Source organism: Coloeus monedula, assembly GCF_965178545.1.
Source record: "Coloeus monedula genome assembly, chromosome: 4".
NCBI lineage: Eukaryota > Metazoa > Chordata > Aves > Passeriformes > Corvidae > Coloeus > Coloeus monedula.
This window is the reverse complement of record NC_138784.1, coordinates 28135444-28154086: the sequence shown is the minus strand read 5'-3', so window position 1 is coordinate 28154086 and position 18643 is coordinate 28135444. Positions and strand designations below refer to the sequence as shown.

The window sequence follows — 18643 nt, the reverse complement described above, 5'->3', positions numbered from 1 at the left end:
ATATGTTTCATAGTTATGCAGAAGTTTTACTGAGTTCTCTATTGTTTTCTATCTATGCTGTAACCCATAAATGCAGTGATGTTGGGGTGGCTGCAGGGGAGAGACAGCATATAAACCTTTGGGGTTTTTCCCCCAAGTAAGTGCAATGATAAATACCGTGCAAAGACAGGGATTCTAAGTGTGCTGGTTTTCGTTGGGTTGGAGTTAATTTTCTTCGCAGTGGTTTGTGTGGGGCTATATTTAGAATTTATGCTGAACACAGGGTTGGTAACACAGTGATGTTTTTGTTACTGCTGAGCAGCTCACGCAGAGCCAAGGCCTTTTCTGCTTTTCATGCTGCCACGCTGGTGAGGAAGTCGGGGGTACCTGGGAGGTTGTGAGAACACACAGCCAGGACAGGTGTCCCCAAATGATTAAAGGAATGTTTCATACGTTATCATTTAATGCTCAGTATATAAAGTAGCAGAAAGAAGAAGAAAGGGAGGGGATGTTTAAAGTGATGGCATTTGTCTTCCTGAGTAACGTTACAGTGCTTGGGCCTTGGTCTCCCAGGGATGGCTGAACACCTGCCTGCCCATGGGAAGTGGTGAATTGATTCTTTGTTTTGGTTCTCTTGTGTGTGAGTGCAGCTTTTGCTTTCTTTATTAAACTGTCTTCATCTCAACCCACGAGTTTTCTTGCTTTTACCCTTCTGATTCTCTCCCCAGTCCCACTGGTGGGGGAATGAGCAAGTGCCTGCATGGTTCTTGGTTGCTGGCTGGGGTTAGACCACAACAACTGGGAGAGTTTCATCTGTCCTACAAGCATCGTTAATGTTGATACGCAAAGATAAATATGTCTTTCCTATAGCTATAGAACAGAGAATTTGATATTAATAGGTATAAACTGATATGAACACTGGCTGGATATCTACACATGAAAATACTTATCACTACGGTGGCCAAGCATAACCTGAATTAAAGAACATACATAGAAGTTTACAAAGAGACAAAAATAAATCTCATGGTCTCCATCATCATCTCCCCTGAGACAGAGAACTTTTGAGAATAGGTGGTGAAAAAGGAACAAACAAAAACAACAACAAAACAGCGATGGCCAAATGCAAAAGTGTGTGAAATCAGCAAGCAAAACATTTTCATATTCAAGAAGCATTATATAGTAACAAGCATCCATTGGAAATAGGGAAAAGGTGGGAAGGATTAAACAATATGACAAATACCTGACCAGCAAAAACCCCAAACCTGTGTACTGCACAGGTATAATTAACCAGGGGAAAACTCGTGCCAAGAAAGAGATAGTATATAGCAACTGTATGGAATACCATTTATTTTATGATCCTTCCAGAACAAAGTAAAAACATCTCAAGTATATATTCATGATAAATTTAAATAGTAAGAAAAAGTAATAGTAGGTGTGCACATGAAAAACTAGAAGGCTTTCAGGAGTCACTGTAGCAGAATGGACTGGTGGAGCCAAGAGGCACCCTAGCACAAAATAACATCTCCAGGCCACTTTTTGTGCTCACAAAGTAATATAATGTGAAGAAAGAAAGGGCAAAAGCAATGCTTTATTATGGTTCAATAAAGAATATGACCATGAAAATGGTCAAGCTTGCCACATATTTAAAACCACATGACATAATGCAGATTTTTTTTAAGGGTACATCATCCAGAGAAACAAATCACTTCCTTCATTAGCACGTCAGTCCCATAAACACAACAAAGCCACGTGATTATTAATTCAGAGATGTGGGACAAGCAAGGCTTCCCTTCATTGGAAAAAAACCAAAAACCTAAAGTGTCGTACTCACAGAAAACAAACAAACAAACCGCAGCACATTACTCCCGTTTCTCAGCCTTGGGTAGAAAAGGGTGCATTTACTGCAGTAGCGGGACCACGGCGCCCACTCGCCCCTGCCCGCCCGGGCCCTTTGTTGGCGCGCAGCGCGATGGCGGCGGCGCGGCGCGGGCGGGACGCGGCTCTCCCCACCCCGCCGCCGCCATTGGCCGGGTTTTGCTGCAGCCCCGCGGCCGGCGGGGCCCCGCTGCCCATCGGCACCGAGAGCCGGCCGGCGGGGCCGGGCAGCCGGGCCGAGCGCGGCGGGCAGGGGGCGACCCGGGCCGGGATCCGCTCCCGCGGCCCGAGCCGGGTTTGGCCTCCCGGGCGCGGGGCCGGGCCCGAGCCGGCAGCGCGCGGCCCCTGTGGGAGCGACGGCGCGAACGCCCCGGCCCGCGGGGGGAAGGGCGCCCGGAAGAGCCCGCCCCGGCCCGGCCCCGGCGCAGTCCTCAACCAGGTCGGACCGCCGGCAATATACAGAGGCGCGGGGCTGCTGTGGGCGCACTGAGTGCAGCGGTGCGCTGGGGTGAGTATGTCGGGTCGGGGCAAGGGCGGCAAGGGGCTCGGCAAGGGCGGCGCCAAGCGCCACCGCAAGGTGCTGCGCGACAACATCCAGGGCATCACCAAGCCGGCCATCCGCCGCCTGGCTCGGCGCGGCGGCGTCAAGCGCATCTCGGGGCTCATCTACGAGGAGACGCGCGGCGTGCTCAAGGTGTTCCTGGAGAACGTGATCCGCGACGCCGTCACCTACACGGAGCACGCCAAGAGGAAGACGGTCACGGCCATGGACGTGGTCTACGCCCTCAAGCGCCAGGGTCGCACCCTCTACGGCTTTGGCGGCTAAACTCGATTCTTGGTACAGCTTAGCGCTTTTAGAACACAAAGGCTCTTTTCAGAGCCACCCACAAGTTTCAGAAAAAGAGCCTTAAATCGCTTGTTGTACAGTGGTCTCGTTCTGGGGATTAAGTTTGGGGGAGGGGAAAAAGGGGAAGGGGTTTTGATTTCTGTAGCTTCTGATGCGCACAGCTGCCTCCCCCAGCCCCCTCCCCACGCTAAACGAGGGGAATTCTCGCGCTTGGGAGGGGGAAATGCCCTGATCTTACTGCGGGAACTCTACGAGGGCAATGGGTGTAGCGCTTTGCTGGAGGGAGGCTTCTGGTGTTAAGAGGGAAACGTGTTCGGAAAGTTACGTCCTTTATTCCCCCATTCTCCTCCACACGGAGCCCCACCCGCCCAACCCCCAGACCCTCTTTCGAAAGGGCGCTTGAAGGGACAGACAGGGGAGAAAAAAGAAAGGGTTGGAGGTCCGGGGCAACCGCGATTGCCGCAGCCGCTCTCGCGGCACCAATTTCACCGCCACAGCCTGGAAGGGGAAGGAAGCTCCTGAAATGGCGGCGGCTCTCCCCTCTCCTTTCGGTGGGCGGGACAGAGCGGGAAGAAGAAACAGCGGAAAGCACCCGTTAGCGCCCTAGGCACTGCACGGCAAAGAGGCTGCGAGCCCTGTGCCCAAAGCCTTCCCCTCCTCCCCCGTCCTGCGTGTGAGGCTGCCTGTTCTCTAAGCACCGCTCTCGCCTCACCACAGCCCCTGACACCCTCCCAGCGCCGGCGGCTCTGTACAGTGAGCCTTCGAAGCACCAACGCATAGGGAGCGCAAGGGGCTGGACACTACGGAAGGCCTGCAATCCCCCCTGCTACCCCAGAACTAGTACTGCTTTAAGCACGGACAAGTGCTCGGTACGGACTGCCTGTGCCTGCTCCGTAACAAGAGACAACAGCTCTCTCCAGTGGCCTTGTAGTGGCTCTTAAAAGAGCCTTTCGGTTTTGAAGCAGAAGGCTGGAAGACTTAGGCGCGCTCGCCGCGGATGCGGCGGGCCAGCTGGATGTCCTTGGGCATGATGGTGACGCGCTTGGCGTGGATGGCGCACAGGTTGGTGTCCTCGAAGAGCCCCACCAGGTAGGCCTCGCTGGCCTCCTGCAGCGCCATCACGGCCGAGCTCTGGAAGCGCAGGTCGGTCTTGAAGTCCTGCGCGATCTCGCGCACCAGGCGCTGGAAGGGCAGCTTGCGGATCAGCAGCTCCGTGGACTTCTGGTAGCGGCGGATCTCGCGCAGCGCCACCGTGCCGGGCCGGTAGCGGTGCGGCTTCTTGACGCCGCCCGTGGCCGGCGCGCTCTTGCGGGCCGCCTTGGTGGCCAGCTGCTTGCGGGGCGCCTTCCCGCCCGTCGACTTACGCGCCGTCTGCTTCGTACGGGCCATAGCAGCTCCTTACAGCAACCAGTCCAAAGTAGCAACACTGCTCGCCCCCGAGCCCCTTTTATCCTGCCCGGCGGCCCCGCCTCCTCGCCGCTGATTGGTCAAAAGAGCGGAGAATTTCATTGGGTAACAGCTGAAGGCGCTCCGAACCTCCGGCTTTCCAAACGGACACGGCCGTTGTTTCATTTCAATTAGGAAAATGTCAATATCTGTCGATGTCCTTTTTTTCTCGTGTTTATTTCTAATATTTCTTTTTTCCCGAAGTTGTTTCGGAATCCGAATCGTATTTGCGGCTCTGCATCTCAAACAATGCAATTACGTATATTACCTTAACTAAAAAGAACCACAACCCCCCCAACCCCCACACTAAACAAAACAAAAAAATCACAATCAAACAAACAAAGATACGAAAAGCCCAAGCTGAAAAAAAAAAAAAACCAAACCCACCACGTGAGTTTTGGTTTCAGATTGCATATAAAGCACCCGATTCCTCGATAAATAGGTCCATAAAAATACGGGATTACAACATGAAAGCAACCGCTTATATAGACAATAAGATCTCAGTAAGCAAATCTGTTTAAAAACATGGTATCGAATCCGTAATTCCAAGAAAATAGAGTTCTATTTTACCCCACCTGAAGTAGCAAAGGCATTTACTTATTTAAGGCAAGTGGTTAAAAAGCAGAAATGCCGGCGCGGAAGGAAGGGAAGGCCAAGAGAAAAGGCAGTTGTGGGTTAGCAAAATAGGAGCAGGGCTCAGCACAGAGGGGGTTAACGCGGATTTTCAAACCATCCCTCTGAGCTCGGCCGATTCCATCAGCCAATCAACGGGCAGCGCTCGGATATAAAAACGAGGTGGGAGCGCTCTCCTAAGATCGCGTAAGGTTTGTTACTGCAGGGTGCAGAGGGGATTGAGATGGCGCGCACGAAGCAGACGGCGCGTAAGTCGACGGGCGGGAAGGCGCCCCGCAAGCAGCTGGCCACCAAGGCGGCCCGCAAGAGCGCGCCGGCCACGGGCGGCGTCAAGAAGCCGCACCGCTACCGGCCCGGCACGGTGGCGCTGCGCGAGATCCGCCGCTACCAGAAGTCCACGGAGCTGCTGATCCGCAAGCTGCCCTTCCAGCGCCTGGTGCGCGAGATCGCGCAGGACTTCAAGACCGACCTGCGCTTCCAGAGCTCGGCCGTGATGGCGCTGCAGGAGGCCAGCGAGGCCTACCTGGTGGGGCTCTTCGAGGACACCAACCTGTGCGCCATCCACGCCAAGCGCGTCACCATCATGCCCAAGGACATCCAGCTGGCCCGCCGCATCCGCGGCGAGCGCGCCTAAGTCTTCCAGCCTTCTGCTTCAAAACCGAAAGGCTCTTTTAAGAGCCACTACAAGGCCACTGGAGAGAGCTGTTGTCTCTTGTTACGGAGCAGGCACAGGCAGTCCGTACCGAGCACTTGTCTGTGCTTAAAGCAGTACTAGTTCTGGGGTAGCAGGGGGGATTGCAGGCCTTCCGTAGTGTCCAGCCCCTTGCGCTCCCTATGCGTTGGTGCTTCGAAGGCTCACTGTACAGAGCCGCCGGCGCTGGGAGGGTGTCAGGGGCTGTGGTGAGGCGAGAGCGGTGCTTAGAGAACAGGCAGCCTCACACGCAGGACGGGGGAGGAGGGGAAGGCTTTGGGCACAGGGCTCGCAGCCTCTTTGCCGTGCAGTGCCTAGGGCGCTAACGGGTGCTTTCCGCTGTTTCTTCTTCCCGCTCTGTCCCGCCCACCGAAAGGAGAGGGGAGAGCCGCCGCCATTTCAGGAGCTTCCTTCCCCTTCCAGGCTGTGGCGGTGAAATTGGTGCCGCGAGAGCGGCTGCGGCAATCGCGGTTGCCCCGGACCTCCAACCCTTTCTTTTTTCTCCCCTGTCTGTCCCTTCAAGCGCCCTTTCGAAAGAGGGTCTGGAGGTTGGGCGGGTGGGGCTCCGTGTGGAGGAGAATGGGGGAATAAAGGACGTAACTTTCCGAACACGTTTCCCTCTAACACCAGAAGCCTCCCTCCAACAAAGCGCTACACCCATTGCCCTCGTAGAGTTCCCGCAGTAAGATCAGGGCATTTCCCCCTCCCAAGCGCGAGAATTCCCCTCGTTTAGCGTGGGGAGGGGGCTGGGGGAGGCAGCTGTGCGCATCAGAAGCTACAGAAATCAAAACCCCTTCCCCTTTTCCCCTCCCCCAGACTTAATCCCCAGAACGAGACCACTGTACAACAAGCGATTTAAGGCTCTTTTTCTGAAACTTGTGGGTGGCTCTGAAAAGAGCCTTTGTGTTCTAAAAGCGCTAAGCTGTACCAAGAATCGAGTTTAGCCGCCAAAGCCGTAGAGGGTGCGACCCTGGCGCTTGAGGGCGTAGACCACGTCCATGGCCGTGACCGTCTTCCTCTTGGCGTGCTCCGTGTAGGTGACGGCGTCGCGGATCACGTTCTCCAGGAACACCTTGAGCACGCCGCGCGTCTCCTCGTAGATGAGCCCCGAGATGCGCTTGACGCCGCCGCGCCGAGCCAGGCGGCGGATGGCCGGCTTGGTGATGCCCTGGATGTTGTCGCGCAGCACCTTGCGGTGGCGCTTGGCGCCGCCCTTGCCGAGCCCCTTGCCGCCCTTACCCCGACCAGACATAGTCTTTCTCTGGCAGCGCTAAACTCAACGCACTAAAAACCGTTCCGCGCCTCTGTATATTGCCGGCGGTCCGACCTGGTTGAGGACTGCGGCGGGAGGCGTGGTCTCGGCCCCAGTCCCCGCCCACCGCGCTCCGGTCCCCTCCGCGCGGCTCCGCGCGCTCTTCCCGCGAGACGCGGCCGCGGGGCTTTCCCGGCTCTGCCCCCCGGGCGCTCGCGGCGGCTCCGCCTCTCCCGAGCCGGGTCTGGCCTCGTCCCGCGCTTCTCGCAGTCATGGAATCATAGAATATTGTGAGAGAAAGGAAGGGACCCACAAGGATCATTAAGCCTTACTTTTGAGTGGTTGGCTCATACAGGGATTGAACGTACAATCTTGGCCTTTTTAGCCCCGGGTTCTAACCAACTGAGTTAATGTCGGGTCTCACTACGCTGTCCCTGCCCGCTGTCAGCCCACGCGTCGCTTTCCTGCTTTCCTGTCCCGTCCCGTTGCCCTCTGCACTGGTGACTGTTCCACGGCGGCTCTGGGTCTCCGGCGGTAGCAAGAGCGGGACCAGCGGGACCTGCGACCCCCAGCCCGCGTTTCGGGCTGCGCTGCCCCTTCCTCGTCCCTCCCCGCGGGTCTGCGGCAAAATCCGACCAATGCTGGGCCTCGCTCGGCGCTCCCGCCCCTCCCCGCCGCTGTTCCACCTCCCGCTCGCGGGGAGCGGGATGGAGGATGTTTTTCCCGGGCAGCTCTGTCTTTGTTTGCTTCGGCCATGGTGGCTTCACGTTTTCTTTGTCTACCCGGACACTCGCACGGCTGTTCTCTCCTCCGTGCGGTCCTGGGGTCTGGGTACCGAGCGTTCCGCGCTTTCATGTTCGCACGGAGCGACTGCAGGTCGGTGCGAGGGGAAGCAGAGAGCAAGGCCCTGAGCGTCAGGGGAAATAACCAGTGAGGGGCTCCAGTGGGAAACGGTTAGACCAGAGACTCCTTGAAGGCAATTCGGAGGGGCTTTGAGACCGCGAAAGGGACCATCTTTTCAGCCAGGCCCAACCTCGCAGAGCGGTCTCAGCTGCAGCACTGGCCGCAGGGCTCCGGGCTCGCTCCTGGCAGCTGCCGGCCGCTGAAAGATGTGTCTGCTGACGTACACTGAGATCCAACAAGCGAAAGAAAACATTACGGATATCACAAACAACTGTCTGGGTGACATCTGAAACACTAACGAAACAATTTTTGTTCCAATGAGGAATCCAGAAATTTTGCTGCATGTTTCACACTTTTTCAAAAAACATATCAAACATGCTGCTTACAGCATGTTGGACTGTATTTGTGAAGTGAATGAATAAATACTGAGAGAGTTATGAGACTGTATTTCTAAATTAAATCTGTTAAGATTTTTAAATATTACACAGAATAGAACTGAATTGGCTAAGGTGCTTGCCAATTCTTATCAGTATTTTATGCCCTTTAAACATGTCTACTACTTCAAAATTTTTCATATCCCTTACAATTTTTGCAGTTTTTTATTTAAATTTATTCCTTAATGTAATTTAGAGAACCTTGACGATAACTCCAGAATATTTCTTAGAAAAAAATATTCCCTAAATTCAAGGGGAAATGCAATTGAGATACTCATGCATTCAGTTACAGCTGTCAAAAAAGTACAGATCTTGTTCTAAGTATCACTGTGGATTCCTTTTTCTTTCAAATTTTAAGAATTGCTACTCATATATACAATATAAGGAGGCAAATGTATCTTTAATTTAGACCAGGTTTGCTTTTTTGACTGAACAGAATGAACTAAGACTGTTTATAGACTAACTGGAAGATTTGTCACTAGTGGACCTGCCAGGCTGGTGCTTAGCTGATGTTTGGCTCCACAAAGTCTGCTTTCTTTATATCTGAAAATCTGTGTCTAGCTATGTTTCCTGAGGCAGTTACAAACAACATTCTGTTTACTTAAGAAAGCCGAGAGGAATTACACAAAATCTTTTGGTATGTCAAAATAATCGTTTATTCATAAGGCTTCCTAAACGCAGAGCGAGGGTCCTAGTAAAACTTTTCCTTCCAGCAGTATAACCACTGCAAGACTTGGAAAATCCCCTTCCATTTCTGCCAGAGGTGGGTGGTACAGAGTCTGAGACCGGTAGCTTAAAGTAAGTAAAACAACTGCACACCCCTTTCCTCAATAAGTGTGGTACATTAGATATAATTTAACATCGTGCCTTCTAGAAGGCTGCCTTGCCTATAGGGTGCTACAAGTGTGCACAGACACGTTTCATGGGTGTGTCCATTAGGGACGTATTCAGTTCTCACATGGATCAGAGCATTTTCTTCGGCAAAAACAATTAAATTGGAAAGAAAATTTTGCCTCTGAATATAATCCCTAATGAAGATGTTTCCACTGTTGATGGGAGATAATTTTTTTTTTTGATCAAAGTTTTGTATCCAGTCCTCATGTTATAGATATTACATTTTCCTCACGAATTTGGGCACACAGCACTAGGGGTTAAATGAGAAAGGAAATCTTTGAAAAACTCAGCTCCGTTAAATTAGTTACAATAAAAATCTGTAGCTCTTCAACTGTGCATTAATTAGGACAGTTGCCCTAGTTCCTCATTAAAATATAACAAGGAAATTGCATTTGTTTATTACAACAAGGCAACATCTCACCATGACTGCACGACAGGGTACGTAATTAGTAAAAAAAAAATCATTGCATCACTGTATTATAACCATATTCAAGGCTGCTAATAATTTTCTTGAGAGCTTAAGTGGAAATTTAAATTCCTATCTGTATCTGCTACAACTGTCATAATAAGTATAATAATATGCAAACTAAAGTAATGTAAGAGCTGCTTAATAGGTACATTTTTTCCTATCATTGCAAGCAATATAGATGAAAAGGGGTAGAAAAGCTCTTTGATTTTTTAACTACACAGTTTTAAGTCTTTTGATATATGGACTGTCATTACTGAGTTATCCCCAAGCATAACTATCTGTGATTTATAACAGTTGAGGGACCTTGGTTGGAGGTTTTTTTATTCATCTCAATTTCTTTAGAATGTGAAGGTGCATAGGAACCCAATGACACAGTTGGGCACCATGTCATATGGATTTCCTCTTCCTACTGCTTGTATATGCAAATGAGATAAATTCATTTATTTAAACTTGCTTTGCTGCATTCCTTCATCCACTGGAATTTGCTTGAAAGCTGTCTTTAATACCAGGAGAGTTTCCAGCACTCCTACCATATTATCCACATCACTTACAGGACTTCTACATTTGAGACCTCATCAGTGCTGATGGCAACACAGGGTTAGCAACTGGTGAAACCACTACTGGCTAAGAACAAATCTAGGGAGGGTTAAAGGCTGGATCTGAGTATCCCAGAGGATGAAACTCTGGTTGCTGAGGTGAGAAGACTAATGAGTGTAGTAAGAGGTATTTGGTATGAAATTCTGAAGCAAATAATGAATTCCTGGTCAGATGACATGAAGAATTTGGAGGGATATACTGGACTTAGCTCCACACTCAGAGGATGGTGCCCTCTCTTGTGGTACCAACTCTGACCTCCACATACAGGAGTTTGTCCACAGAGAAAGCCAACTCCTGTTTAAGATACCTCTACCCCATGGCCTTTCTCTGGAATTCCAGTGCTCTGATCTAGAGATGCACACTTGTGGCCCAGAAAGCCCATCGTAACCTGGGCTGCACCAAAAGCAGCCTGAACAGCAGGTTGAGGGAGGTGACTCCTCCTGTTCTGCTCAGCTCTCCTGGTCCTGAGACCCCACCCAGAGAGCTACATCCAGCTCTGTGATCTTCTGACATAAGAAAGACCAGAATCTGTCAGAGCAGGTCCAGAGAAGGGCCACAAAAATGATCAGAGGGCTGGGTCACCTCTCCCATGAAGAAAGGCTGAGAGAGTTGTGGTTATTTGGCCGGGGGAAAAGCAGGTTCTGGGGAAACCCTATAGCAGACGTTCAATACAGAAAAACTTCTTTTCAGGCATGTAGGGACAGGAGGAAGGACAATGATTTTAAACTGAAAGAGGCTACATTTAGATTGGACATAAGTAAGACGTTTTTTGCAGTGAGGCTTGTGTGACACTGGACAAGGCTGTCCAGAGAAAATGTGGGTGCCTTATCCCTAGAAGATGTTCAAAGTCAGGTGGGATGGGGCTTTGAGCAACCTGAGCTAGTGGAAGGTGTCCCTGCCCACCGCAGGTGCTTTGGATGAGATAATCTTTAATGGTCCCTTCCAACCTAAATCATTCTGAGACTGAAATTTTCTGACAAACATATATGTAGAAATGTCTTCTGGAAACTAAGTATAGAAGGCTCATATACATTAAAATAAAAATTTAATTACTATTGCAGTTTTTAAGGAAGAGAAATATAGGGGCCAGGAGGTATTTAGCTGTAGCAAATGACGATCAGTAAAACAGCGTAAGAAAACCACTACAACCCTAAATGCGCCCACAAACAAAACGTTACAATGTAACAATGTTAAATGTGTTGCAAACAAAACCTTTAGACACAGATACCATCACTATAAAAGATCAGTCTGGTGCTCCAGCAGCGCTCTTTATGTTTCTCTCCACAAATGATCCCTGATGTCCCACTGTGGCCATGGGGATCAGCTACAGCTTGGGGGTGGCAAGGAGAGGCAGGGTGGGAGTATTGCTTTCCCCCCCAAGCCCAGAGCACTCCTCTCCAGAGGATGGAGAGTAGAGGTGCAGCAGAGATGAGACCAATCATCTCAATGCAGCGTGCTACAAACCATCAGGTGAAGCTTCTGGGAATATCCTACCAAGAGGAATCAGCTAGCACTTCTCATAATTTATAGAGATTTAAGGTTGTGCTCTTGGGTGGCATTTATGTCAACAATATAAAGAACTCAGTAATATTGCCCACTGTTAATTGATGTAAGAAGAGGAGTAACAACGAACAGCAAGAGAATTTAAGGGTAAGATATTTGAAAATACCACTTAAAATGGCAATATACTAGCACTAAAAGGTGGTCCTGAACGAAACAGTGCTACACTGTTCTTTTACAGTGCAGGTCTAAGGATCTAGATCAAAAAGCCTCTTTTCCTAAGGCATTCCTCATTTTATTTCTATGTAAATTCAATTCATAGGGAACTTTAACATCTTTTCAAGGATGGAGGCCTTCAAAGGGGATTAAGAAATCGTTTCTTCATTTTTAGATGTAATTACATATGGGACTTGGGATGGTCTATCTCCATGCCGCATAGCTTCTGCCACTCCCACCCGTGCTTTAGCCACCCTCCCATATTTTATACCCTAAGTAACCTGTGGAACCCATGAAAGTTGTACAAAATCCGTAAGAGCAAGTTTTTTACCAGAAGTTGAAATGATAAGAAACAAACAATAAATCACTACAGAAATATTAACATTAATTTAAAAATACGAGCTAGAAAGCAAATGCATCACCGTCTTCAGCAGAAACCAGGTTTTAAAACACTAACAAAAGTTAGATTCAGTTAATACAAGTATCAATGGCCTCAGCACCACAGCCCCTTTGTAAACAAAGCAACACAACTCTTTTTTGACTGTGTGGGTGGCTCTGAAAAGAGCCTTTGGTTTAAAATGTTACGTCATGCAAAGTCTGAGTGGCTTTGCTCGCCGAATTTATTTGCTTTTAGCCTTGTGGCTCTCAGTCTTCTTGGGCAGCAGCACGGCCTGGATGTTGGGCAGCACGCCGCCCTGCGCGATCGTCACCTTGCCCAGCAGCTTGTTGAGCTCCTCGTCGTTGCGGATGGCGAGCTGCAGGTGGCGGGGGATGATGCGCGTCTTCTTGTTGTCGCGGGCCGCGTTGCCCGCCAGCTCCAGGATCTCGGCCGTCAGGTACTCCAGCACGGCCGCCATGTAGACAGGAGCTCCGGCACCCACCCGCTCCGCGTAATTACCTTTCCGGAGGAGCCGATGCACACGACCAACGGGGAACTGCAGCCCGGCCCGCGACGAGCGCGACTTGGCCTTAGCTCGGACCTTGCCTCCCTGTTTCCCGCGGCCGGACATGTTGGAGATGGAAGCACCGGATAAAGCACAGCCGAACCGCACAGCGCACGAAAGACACAATCACGCTGACGCAACCGCTCCGCCCCTTTTATCCCTTCCCTGGGCGGGATGAGCCCTCGGCGATTGGCTGGAACCCGTCGCTGCTGAGAGAGCCAATGAGCAGGCGGATCGTATTCTGACCAATCGGCGGCAAGGACACGCCCGGCGCAGGAAGGGCCAATCGCATCGCACGGCGCTGAGGCCTGGAATTTGCATACAGCCTCTCTATAAATAGCGGGCGCCGCGGCCATTTTATATGCTGAGCTTTCTCTGGGAGGAAAAGCGCTGCTAAAATGCCCGAGCCGGCCAAGTCCGCCCCCGCGCCCAAGAAGGGCTCCAAGAAGGCGGTCACCAAGACCCAAAAGAAAGGGGACAAGAAGCGCAAGAAGAGCCGCAAGGAGAGCTACTCGATCTACGTGTACAAGGTGCTGAAGCAGGTGCACCCCGACACGGGCATCTCGTCCAAGGCCATGGGCATCATGAACTCCTTCGTCAACGACATCTTCGAGCGCATCGCCGGCGAGGCGTCGCGCCTGGCGCACTACAACAAGCGCTCCACCATCACGTCGCGGGAGATCCAGACGGCCGTGCGGCTGCTGCTGCCCGGCGAGCTGGCCAAGCACGCCGTGTCCGAGGGCACCAAGGCTGTCACCAAGTACACCAGCTCCAAGTAGGGCGTCTCGGACCGTCACTTGCAACCCAAAGGCTCTTTTAAGAGCCACCCACATCTTCTATAAAAGAGCTTTTATACACTGCCTCGGTCTTCTTGGGTATGGAAATTTAATAAGGAAACCATAGATAAAATTTTTACCAAGCGTTTATTGAGTTGCTTAATCTTATAATAATGATTATGAAATCCTTGAGTATTTGCGAGCTAATTTAAATGTATTTACTATTCTGACATATGTTTTTCAATAAATGGAAACAGTATTATAGTCTTTTACAGTAAAGGTGAGAGGCAATACTTTATAATTTATTCCATCTAAATTAGGAGTTTCACAGTTAAATTGGCAAACATGCTTCAAGAAAATGAAAACAAAATGAAGTAAATTTTTAATAATCGCCCCTCATCACTTTTTGTGTAGTTGTTTCGGAACAGTCTTAAGCTGAAACATTTTGCCTTGCGTATAAGATGGGCGAAATGACTGGAGGAAGTGAGAATATCTGAGATGGGGTAGGCGCCTCAGGGGGATGAGATATCACGGAATGCGGGAACTCGGGAGCACGGGTAGGCTCGGAGCCAGGCTCGCAGCGGTCCGTGCCCCCTTCGTTCTCCCTTTTTCCACCCCCTCCACTCCCCACTTTCTCCCCCCGCTTCCCCCCTTCGCCTGCAGCGCGGGCTTTTCCAAATTTCCCCACGGCCCAATGAGCGGCTGCGGCTTCTCCCACCGGCCAATCACAAGCGGCGCGGGGCCGCCCCCGCTGCCGCGCGGAGCTCTGCGCCGCTCTCCCTCGGCGCTCCCGCCCGCGGGGTTCGGGACGGCTGCCCGGCGGAGCTCCTGCCGCGCCGCCAGCACCGCCGCCAGCCCGGCAGGGAGCGGGAGAGGAACGCTGGTGACTTCTACCCGCCTCCCGCCCCGGCAATCGCCTCCTCGAAAAAGTAGGTCGGTCAAATCACGCAGAAATGAAGACCTGCCCCGCGACAGCGCTGGCAAGCGGAAAGGTCATTGCCAAGGAAGCGGAGGAGCCGTGCTGACAGTTCCCTGCGACGGTCACGGAGAGGTGTGGCAGTCGCATCCGTGCTGTTAGGAATCGCGCTGATTTTAGAGCAACCAAAGAAACCTCCACGCCCCAAAAAGGTACCCGCCCTTAAGCAGTCCCTTTAACATATACACTCACTTGCGGTGCTCAAAACAAAACAAAAAAAAAAAAGAAAAAGAAAAAGCAGCCTTTAGAAAGCGTTTTCGCAGAGAACGTAAACTTTTATTTTTCCAAGTCTTAGTGTAAAACCACGGCCTGAAGTTTAGCGTCCCATCCACTCCACAGACGAACGTCCCACATGGATAGTGGCGAATAGTTAGCTCTGCTGCAGGCAGTGAGCTCAGTGACGGAGTGTATCAGCCCTTTTGGGGACAATAGTGGGTGGCTCTTAAAAGAGCCGTTGGGTTTAAAAGTATTTCCACTTCAACACCTCATTTCTTGGGCGCTGCCTTCTTCGCCTTCGCTGCTTTCGGCTTGGCCGCCTTGGGCTTGGCTGCTTTGGGCTTCACCGCTTTGGCCTTAGCCGGGCTCTTCGCCGCTGCCGCCGCTTTTTTGGGCTTGGCAGCCTTTGTCGCCTTCTTGGGGCTCTTGGCTGCTTTCTTGGCTGCGGCGGCCGCCGGCTTCTTGGCTTTTTTAGGGCTCTTCTTCACCGCTGCCGCTTTCTTGGGCTTCTTGGCGGCGCTGGCGGGCTTCTTAGCCGCCGGCTTCTTGGGCTTGGCTGCAGCTGTTCTCTTCTTGGGAGCTTTTTCCTTCACTTCTCCGGGTTTCTTGCTGAGGCGGAAGGAGCCGGAGGCGCCGGTGCCCTTGGTCTGCACCAGGGTGCCCTTGCTGACGAGGCTCTTGAGCCCCAGCTTGATGCGGCTGTTGTTCTTCTCCACATCGTAGCCGCCGGCGGCCAGCGCCTTCTTGAGCGCGGCGAGGGAGAGCCCCTTGCGCTCCTTGGAGGCGGACACGGCCTTGGTGATCAGCTCGGTGACGCTGGGCCCCGCGGGCTTGCGGGCTTTGGAGCCGCTCGCCGCCTTCTTCGGCTTCTTGGCGGCGGCCTTGGCGGCGGGGGCCGCGACAGCGGGAGCGGCGGCGGGAGCGGTCTCCGACATCGCTGCAGAGACTTCTTCCTAATCAAAAGAAAGTAATTGGGCTACAGTAACCCCGATGCCTGAATTTATAGCGAAGCGGTGATCTGTGATTGGTGCTTTGCAGAGCCCGCCTAACTGTTAGCCAGGAAGAGCTTTTCCTCCTCCGAGTCTGTGTTTCTTCGGAGTTATAAATTCATATTTTTCGTAAAACTAGTGACGCAAAATCACCCCAGTTTCTTGGGAGAGTGAAGAGAAGACGGTGGACTTTCATTCGGGCAAGTTTCTTGCTGTTTGGACCAAAGATGGGAGAGAAAAGCTGTTTTTAACCCCGCGTTGTGAAGCCAGAGAGACCCCGGGAACGGCAAACTTTTGTTTTTCCTTCTAAATTAAAATAAAACACGTAGATAAAAAGTCTTCCCCGTAATGCAGGCTTACTCTTTGGGGGGTTTTCTCCAGATTAGGACAGAAACCGAGTGGGCAGCTTGAGTATTTTTGTCGTAAATTGATTTCAAAGACAAGGAAGTAACACAATTTCATGGCTGAGCTTTGAATATGGATAAAGATTCGGCTCTCTTAACCATATCTTTAACTATTAAGGATACAGTATTTCAACAGATTTTCTTGTTTTGGGAAAGAAAGAGACCTTCAGAGGAATATATATACTGTTGAAAAGTGTTCGGAACTTGCCAGGGCTCTGCTTTTTTTGTTGGTTTTTTTTGTTTTGTTTTGTTTTGTTTTTCGTGTGGTGTTCTCTAAGTGGATAGAAAGATTTTGATATTTTTACAAATAGTCTGTTTGTAAAATGAAGCTGTTAAAGCCTAGTTAATGCCCAGAAATCCCAGATAAACTGCTAGTGTAACGCTTTCTTGGTTACAATATTGGATGCTATTATTTATGATTTACAAACATCAGAAGCAGACATGGAGAGGAAAAATTTCTATCAGGTATAGATACACTAGTATGTATTATATGCTACTTAAACAATTATGGAGCCAGCTGAAGCATCAGTTATCACCCAATAAATTAAATACTGTGGAAATCTGGCCTTCACGAATAGAATGCTGCAGTTTCAATATTACTTATAAATATTTGGACACTGACTGTTGTGTTTTGGTTGGTTGTTTGTTTTTTGTGTTGTTTTTTTTTTTTTAATAGGTTTCATATTCCTTCAATTCTTTTCTTTAAAGGAAAAGGAAAAAGCTCGCTATTGAGGTTTCCGTTGCAAGCCTAAAAATATTGAAATAATTTTCAGAGAATCCTCATAAACCAGAATCACTTTTAATTATCATAATCCAACTTAATTATTGAGTCTTATAGAGTGACAATAGGAATTAATTAAAATTTTTAAGGACTGCAATGAGTAGTTTGGGCTAATTTTTTATTAAGTCAGAAGACAAAAGCCTCAATTGGTTTCTAATTAAAAAGCAGCCAGATTTTTCCCCCTTGGTTTGAAAGAACAAGTTAAGATCAAACTTAATATTTTACTTCGCTGTACTTTGTGAAAATTTGTCACACAAAACGTCAGTGGGCTGTTTCAACAAAGGAACATCTTTTCTAGCATGGATAAACTTGAGATTCAAAACGACATGACGTATGCTACAAAGGGCCCTGAAATGTATTTTGATGCACTGAATATTGAAGACACGGTAAAGTCATACTTGATAGCAAGCAGTTTTAATTGAAACGAGATAGATTAAGGTGGCAATGATACATTAGATGCATTAGATTTACAAATTAAAACAGTGAACTGTGACTCTTCCATGTTCTCTTTTATTTTTATTTTTATTTTGTTGTGCTTGCATGTAGGTGAGCTAATAAATTCTTTGAAGGAGAGGAACAGAAAGTGGAGATTGGGAAAAATTGGGCTTGTCAGTACTCCACAGTAAAAAACAGACTGAAAGGCGTATTGAAGTGGGCTGTGAAATCTGCCATGCTTCTTGTGAACAGGACGTTGTTCACAAAAACAACTAGACCAAGTCCACAGTAGCCATAAATTTTGAAAGTTCAGCGTGGCAAGTCGTATGAACAGTATGAATATATTTGAGAGGTAAAACAGTGGTTGGTTGTGGTAGGATGAAAGCATTATGCGTGTTTTCCCGTTTAGATAAACAACGATATAGCAGAATCTGACTGTAAATGATACAAAAGACAGAGCCGGGAAGTGTTGTCGTCTATCCGGGCCTGTTTACTGTGATGTACATTCTTCAGAGAACAAAGAATGTACGTCGGTTAATGTGCTTTAATCCCTGCAGCTTTGACAGTTTAGTGTTAGAGCTCTGTGACTGGTTTATTACACTTGAAAGTGGTCAAGAAGCTGGGAGCAACTGGGAGCGGACAGTACCGCTCCTACAACAATGCAGCTGTAGCCCCAGGGGTGCGTCCTTTCCGCACCTCCCTCACATTCACACATTTGGGCAAGTTTCCCCTCAAGCTTGCTTTTAGCAAACCTATTCTCGGCCCATCAGGAGAGGAGAGGTTTCCTTCCCTTCCCCCATTAACAGGCCGCGGATTAGAGATAAGGACACAAGGTAGAAAGTGATGGGAGATCTTAGATCTTGCTCCCTAAGCGGCCAGCCACTGGAACTCCACCTGCAGCACTTAAGGATTGCTGTCCCTGCTCTGTGATAAGTTTTAAAGGCACAGGAACGTTTCCGGGTGTTTTTGGGGTTGGCTTGTTTGTTTGCTTTTGTTTTGTTTTTGTAAGGAAAGCATATGAAGAAGATTGTGAAGGTCGCCATTTTAAGATATCAAGGGTAGAATTTAGGACTTCTCTCACTTTTTTCGTTCTGGGTGCATCCCTGTAAATCTTCGTGCTCCCTGCTCCCTATTTTGAGTTGCACTTCTGAAGTCCTTTGCTTTTTCCTGGTAGCCTGAGACATTGGAAGTCTTGGCAGCTGGCCTCCGGCATTGTGTGTCAGCATCCTTTATTGTATCTTTTCCTTAACCATCACAGTGGCTCTTGTCTGTACAGAGAATTATTCCCGGCCTACTTCTGAGAAGACAAAATGTTCCTGGTCTCACTACCCATTTCTGGAGAAGGAGAACTTTTTTTTTTTTTTTTTTTTTTTTTTTTTGGCGTTA

General features: G+C 49.6%; 7 protein-coding genes across 7 annotated transcripts; 3 read left to right on the top strand and 4 right to left on the bottom strand.

The window, feature by feature from the left end:
* Nucleotides 1–2368: 2368 nt before the first annotated feature.
* Nucleotides 2369–2700, top strand: LOC309572394 (histone H4; the record flags this gene model as incomplete). The annotated part of the gene is made up of 1 exon (XM_082280635.1): nt 2369–2700. The coding sequence occupies one exon, from the start codon at nt 2369–2371 to the stop codon at nt 2678–2680; it is 312 nt and encodes a 103-aa protein (XP_082136761.1). The 3' UTR covers nt 2681–2700.
* Nucleotides 2701–3679: 979 nt separating this feature from the next.
* On the bottom strand, nt 3680–4090 carry LOC309571959 (histone H3.2; the record flags this gene model as incomplete). The annotated part of the gene is made up of 1 exon (XM_082279889.1): nt 3680–4090. One exon carries the CDS (start codon nt 4088–4090, stop codon nt 3680–3682), a length of 411 nt encoding a protein of 136 aa, XP_082136015.1.
* Nucleotides 4091–5003: 913 nt separating this feature from the next.
* On the top strand, nt 5004–5414 carry LOC309572555 (histone H3.2; the record flags this gene model as incomplete). The annotated part of the gene is made up of 1 exon (XM_082280901.1): nt 5004–5414. One exon carries the CDS (start codon nt 5004–5006, stop codon nt 5412–5414), a length of 411 nt encoding a protein of 136 aa, XP_082137027.1.
* A 997-nt stretch (nt 5415–6411) lies between these two features.
* LOC309572660 (histone H4) lies at nt 6412–6723 on the bottom strand (the record flags this gene model as incomplete). Its single annotated transcript, XM_082281064.1, has 1 exon — nt 6412–6723. The coding sequence occupies one exon, from the start codon at nt 6721–6723 to the stop codon at nt 6412–6414; it is 312 nt and encodes a 103-aa protein (XP_082137190.1).
* Nucleotides 6724–12144: 5421 nt separating this feature from the next.
* LOC309572678 (histone H2A.J) lies at nt 12145–12746 on the bottom strand (the record flags this gene model as incomplete). Its single annotated transcript, XM_082281112.1, has 1 exon — nt 12145–12746. The coding sequence occupies one exon, from the start codon at nt 12744–12746 to the stop codon at nt 12357–12359; it is 390 nt and encodes a 129-aa protein (XP_082137238.1). The 3' UTR covers nt 12145–12356.
* A 332-nt stretch (nt 12747–13078) lies between these two features.
* LOC309571869 (histone H2B 1/2/3/4/6) lies at nt 13079–13480 on the top strand (the record flags this gene model as incomplete). Its single annotated transcript, XM_082279749.1, has 1 exon — nt 13079–13480. One exon carries the CDS (start codon nt 13079–13081, stop codon nt 13457–13459), a length of 381 nt encoding a protein of 126 aa, XP_082135875.1. The 3' UTR covers nt 13460–13480.
* A 1241-nt stretch (nt 13481–14721) lies between these two features.
* Nucleotides 14722–15593, bottom strand: LOC309572364 (histone H1.01-like). Its single transcript, XM_082280598.1, has one exon. It carries the CDS (start codon nt 15581–15583, stop codon nt 14918–14920), a length of 666 nt encoding a protein of 221 aa, XP_082136724.1. The 5' UTR covers nt 15584–15593; the 3' UTR covers nt 14722–14917.
* Between the last annotated feature and the right edge of the window lie 3050 nt (nt 15594–18643).